The 5,610-nt window shown below is 51.7% G+C and overlaps 1 protein-coding gene across 1 annotated transcript in view; it reads left to right on the forward strand.

The window, feature by feature from the left end:
* Positions 1-4,110, forward strand: part of LOC104495405 (calcium-transporting ATPase type 2C member 1-like) — a gene marked incomplete at its 5' end in the record, with an annotated part of 17,016 nt that extends 12,906 nt beyond the window's left edge. Inside the window, 2 exons of the mRNA XM_010138369.1 lie at positions 814-944; positions 4,015-4,110. Of these exons, the coding sequence (XP_010136671.1) occupies positions 814-944; positions 4,015-4,110 (227 nt within the window). The remainder of the gene's footprint in view (positions 1-813; positions 945-4,014) is intronic.
* Positions 4,111-5,610: the final 1,500 nt, after the last annotated feature.

Below are 5,610 nucleotides of genomic sequence, written 5' to 3' on the forward strand. Positions count from 1 at the left end.
GTAGCTGATGGCTCTGAAGGAGCACGGCTGGCTGCCTGCCGCAGCCGTGCGGAGGCTGCTGGCCTTCCCTGCTGGGGAGAAGAACTCCCCTGAGATGCTTTCCTTAGGAGCCACGTTTAAATGCATGTGGTACACAACGTTCTGAAATGCCGTAGGGACTTAGGGGTACCGGGTTCTTGATAGAAACTTCACTGCAGGCAGGAACGAAGCACGGAGCTCATTGGAGGTTTTTTAAGCACTATTGGTCTTGCTATTCAGAAGTTTTTTCTGTAAAAACAAAGAATGGAATTATTGAGGAATTATTGAGGAATCTGGATCCTGTATGAAATAGTCAACGGCACTGCTGCAGGGCAAATAGCCGAGAGGATTTAAAGAAGCTCTAGATGGATAAAGCTGTTGGCCTGATTAAACTTCACGCTTATTGCTCCTGCGGTTTTCTGGAGTTAAAGAGAATTATTGTCAGGAAATACACGTTGTTACATACTTTTTTAAAATTGTAGCACCGTTTCTGATGATACTAACACATTCTCAGTACACAGTTAATTACGTTGCCTAATGCTCTTTGGGTTGGTAGGCGTTAATAAAAATAGGGTTAGGGAATACTTTCCAAGTTAGAAGTACCGCGCCCAGTCTTAGGGTTTGTGCATAAACCCTGCGTGCTCCTCTTCTGGTCCTGCAAAAACTGATTCTTGCTTCGTTCCTCCTGAACTTACCCCGTGACTGGGAGACGCTTTGAAAGTCTCCTAAGTCCTGTGCTTTCATCTGCCCTCAGCCTTAAGCAGCGCATTCAAAGGGCCGGTTCCCTCTTTGCAGATCTGCTGTTCCTGCTGGGACTCACCTCCTCGGTGTGCGTAGTGACCGAGATCATCAAGAAGTTTGAAAGAAGCAAGGAGAAGATCCAGAAACGTGGAAGTTCTTCTTCGTCAACTTCGTCTTTTCTCGATGTATGATGCATATTGCATTTGTCTGTTTGCAGACTGGGGGATTGTGTCTAAACACGTGGGAGAGAGCGGCCAGTACTGGGAGGCTAAAGAACTCCTGGGGGCTTTGGACACGTCCTTTGGTTCACGGGCTAGTGATGAACGTTCACGTTTCAAGACTGTTTAGAACTTAACTTCCAGCTGTGGGAGTTACAAATGAAATTATGCAACTTTGGTAACGTTTCTCCTCAAACACAGATTTACTTTTGAGATTGACTGGGATTTGGGGGGGGGAGGGTGTTAAAGTCAAAGATCTCAGCCCAGGTCCCATTTTCTGCACTTAAAAGATGTAACTGTGTAAAATCCTTCCCTTAGATATAAATATTTTAGTTTGTTTTTATTTAAAACATTGTACTATTTTACTTTTATGGTGGTGGGACTTTGCTACTAATACAAGGATGAGAACTGTTTCAGAGGCATTCCACTGGGTTTAGTCTGTCACAAGAGTGCCATATTCTAGCTACTGTATTTATTTACTTTATCCCGCAGCGTGTAAGCGGCTCAAGTACCTTGTGCTACCATTTTTTTTGTATCCCGAGTTGTTTTTGCACAGGATGTGACCGCTGTCAGATCACCGTTTCTCTTTTCTTCTCCTGTGATTGAAAAGCCTATACTGCAATTTGAAGTAAATGTTTGCTTTTCTTAGAAGTGTGGTGTCCCTTTGTTTGGAAACAACCTGGCGTTTCCCCCCCGACGGGCATCACTGTTTTGATACCGATTAGACACAAGCCACCTCTTGTTCCCTAGTTCTGCTGCTGCGACTGCGGGCTTCTGTTACTGTGGTGTATTGAACTAGAAGGTGAGGGCACTCATCCTCGCCCTAACGGCACAACCCGCCACCCCTCTGTCAGAGGAGCTCGGGTTTCCTCCTCCCTCCTTCCGGCACCCTGATCATAAAAATAGTCTTCTTCCTGGCAGCCGAACTGAAGTTTTTAACCGACAGAATATGAGGGAAAACTTCTTTCCAGAGAGGGTTGTGCTGCGTGTCGCAGGCTGCCCAGGGCAGTGGTGGGGTCCCCATCCCTGGAGGGGTTTCCCAGCCGTGCGGAGGTGGCACTGAGGGACAGGGGGGACCTGGCAGTGCTGGGGGAACGGGGGGACCTGATGGTCTTAAATGTCTCTTCCAACACAAATGATCCTGTGATTCTGTGTCTCGGTATGCTAAAAGTATCTTTAATCTGTGGTAACACCTGAGCACTCTCGTGTTCACTGGTGGGAAATGGTTCTTAACACAGGCTTGAAGCTCTTGTCGTCGGTGTCTTATCAGAGCAGGACTCCTCCTCCCTCGAGGAAATGCTCAGTCTCATTATTTGTAAGAAATGCCTGGACTGAATTCCGTTGCCACTTTGTTTTGGCTCCACTCTTGATCATTACCCACCTAACAGCAAGTTTGAGAGATTTCTCCTCAGAGCAACTGAATCGCTAGTGGGATCTTTCCACAAAACCTAAGAGACGTTTCACGTGGGGTGAAAGTCGGCAGCAACCGAGGAACTGAGTTGCTCTCACTGCAGCACGGAGTAGAGGACTTCAGTAAGCGAAGGCCCCTTATTGTTCACAATGAAGACCGGAAACCTCCAGCGACTCAGCAGGGAAGACCGGAGGGGCACTGGGCTGACGTCCCGTGTGGCAGCCCTAGGGTCAGTGATTATCTTCTTCTGCAGACGGGGTTGGGGTGGGCAGTGGGGTGTGTTCCACTGCCTCTGGCACAGAGAAGGGCTGCGTTCTGGTTGCCAGAAGCGGGGAATAGAGCCGGCCTCATAAGGCCGACACGGAATATGTGCGACAAGCAGAATTGGGGGAGTGAATAATGACGGTTTCATTACAGAGCAACATTTGCAAGTTCTTCCTGCAGGGCTGTTGATAAATGAACTGTAGGTTAGCTGTAGCTTATTGACCAGAGAGACAGCAGAGGTCTCGTACTGGAGAAGTACAACCTGCATTGTAGCCTGGCTACTTGGTGCGATCAGCCCGTCAGGTGGACGAACAGTGCAACAGAAATAAGTACAACCGCAATTACACCCACACCAAATACAGCCGGGAGAATAGCGTCACTCAGCGTAGCACGGAAACATGGGTTACTCAGTGGGCAGCAAGTCAAGTGAGCGATCCGACAATGTTCAGTCTGAGCTGTAGGACTGTAATCGCTGTGTCCCTCACACGCAGTCGGCAGTGAGCGGTGTTCGGGGAGAGGGAGGGATGGCCAGCAGTGAGTGTCCAGGAGAGACCCTCTAGCAGAGCCCAGCTCTGCCCTGCTGCCAGCGTGGCTCTCCTCTTCAGTTAGCCTGGTGCCCTGAAAGCAAAACACAACACTGCCACTTCTAAACAGCACCTCTTTACTGCAGCGCTAGTTACAAAACAGTGAATACAAAAATCCCCCCAAACAAGGATGGTTGGTAAAGACTGAAGCGGGAGCTGGTGAGAAAACAGCTGAGCACACTCCCGTGTGTGTAACTCCTTCCCTCTGCACGGCATTCCAGGTGCCTCCAGGAACGCCGGGTTCAGTCCTCCACTTGCAGTAACGCAAACCTGTTCACGGCGCGTAACGGCTTGGCTCTGCCCGTGGCACGCCCAGGGCCCTTGCTCTTCTTACGAGAGGCTTTGCAGGACTTGGCCGCTGCCTGGAAGAAGCCTGGAGGTACAGCCGACTCCACCGTGTTTAACAGAAGCTGATAAAGCCGGGTCATTCTTGGAGATGAACTGAAGAGGTTTTCCACCGGCGGCGTTGATTTAAGCTCTTGATGGAGTCTGTGTGCGAGGGTCCCGCTGTAGAGCCTGCTCAAAGGAAGGAGAGAATCCTCCCTGGGAACCACAGCTCAGGAGGACAGGTACAGACACGTCCTACCTCACGAAAACCCCCGTCCTAACTGCCCGTGGTACCAGGAGGCTCCTGTGGCCCCCTCTGTTCTGCTCTGCACCGTTCTCCCTCTTAAAGAAGGGGCTCAAATGGCCAAAGAGGCTCGACACAGAAAAGGAACCCAGCTTCCCTCAGGGGCTCGTGCCTGGGCGGGTCTCTGAGCCGTCCTTACCTGCTGAGGTCTGGCTCGGCGAGGGGAACGCAGAGGAGCTGGTTGAGGTACAGGCCCATCTGCAGGCAGCACTGCCACTGGCAGAAGCCATGGGCGGCATCTAAGTCAAAGCCTTCGCTTGGCAATTTCTTATTCCTCCATGTTAGGAATTCCTCGTAGGCCAGACTGTCCTCTCCAGCAGGGGGATCCGGGACATCTAGGGTACACACAGAAAAGGACGCGCAAATAAACGCACGCTCTGCTGCGGACAGCACCCGCCAGGCCCAGGCTCTTCAAACCGCCGGTTCCCTTGCAGGAAGCGTAAGTAATTGTTTAAAAATGCCTGCAACGGGACTTTCTGACGTAAAACTGAGGGAAAACTCAAGGGTGAGTATCCCTGAGAATGTGGAGCTGAGAAAGGGGGCGCTCTGCCCCTTAGGTTGTTTGCCGTCCTGTGAGCGGGTCCATCCCAAACGAGATTCCCTCCCGCTCCCACCCCCTGGGCAGCGGGTGGCAGCCGCGTCCGCCCAGTTTCTGTACACCGGGACCTCAAGGAACTGTTCAGCCCTGGCCAGCGTCACCTTGGCCACCAGACGAAGGGCTCCTGGAGGAACCGCCGCCCTAACTCAGGTGGTGGAACCGGAACTTGAACTGTGTGTGTGACGATGCCAATTCTCACCAATTGGTCTTGCAGTCCTAGAGGCAGCATTTATAAACCGAGCGTTTCACCTCTCGTGAAATGGACAGCTGGCGCCGCGTCGCTGCTCTGCAGCCATGCAGACACGGTGCCTCAGGGTACAGCCGAGCCAGCTGGAGTTGGACAACCCGCCGTGCAGGAGGACAACGAATCGCAGCACAGACGGTCGCAGCAGCTGAGCACCTCGGACTGTTCCTGGGAGACGTACCTGGATCGGTGGCTATCCTGTGCAGCTCCCCAGACACCACCGTTAGAAGTAAGGCCTTTAACTGGGGCAGCTTAACTTTTGGTTCCGAAGAACAGACCCAGTAACAGGTTACAGCGACAGGGAGCTGTAAGTGACTGGGGACAGGTTCCAGGAAACTCATTTTCACTCCGAGAGTCTCCAGCAAAAGCATCTGACGGGATGACAGGGGCACCTGAAAAGGAATCCAAAAACAGGAGTGGAGAAACAACGGTGAGAGCCTGCATTTGCTGTCAGCCATTTCCAAAGGGCAGCTCGGCTCGTGTTTAAGCAGCCAGTAGTTCGTGTTTTCGGTACAACCCCCCGAGTTTCACAGATACTCTGCACAGGAAATACTTGTAAAGTACCACTTCAGCTTTAAAAGCTACAGCCTTCAATCAGAGGCTGCTTTGGGGGGAGGACCTTGAACGGTCAGGTCGTTATTATGGTCGCAGTGTGGGGCAGGAGGAGAGGAGACATTATTTTTCACAACTGCCTGAGGCTGTAAGCAGTGTCAGTCCTCATTCAGACTCCCGGGGAAGGGCTGGCTTGTTTGGCAAGCCGTGTAACCGTGAGGTTCAACGTGGCTGTGGTATGGCAAATGTACAGAAATGTACCTAGACGTAAAGGAAAGGCGCCCGTCCTTTGTGAGAGGCAGCGGCCATCTCTGTCCCCAGCACCGTGAAAACCCGCTCGCCCGTACCC

This window comes from Buceros rhinoceros, unplaced genomic scaffold, assembly GCF_000710305.1.
Source record: "Buceros rhinoceros silvestris isolate BGI_N320 unplaced genomic scaffold, ASM71030v1 scaffold7966, whole genome shotgun sequence".
Classification (NCBI taxonomy): domain Eukaryota; kingdom Metazoa; phylum Chordata; class Aves; order Bucerotiformes; family Bucerotidae; genus Buceros; species Buceros rhinoceros.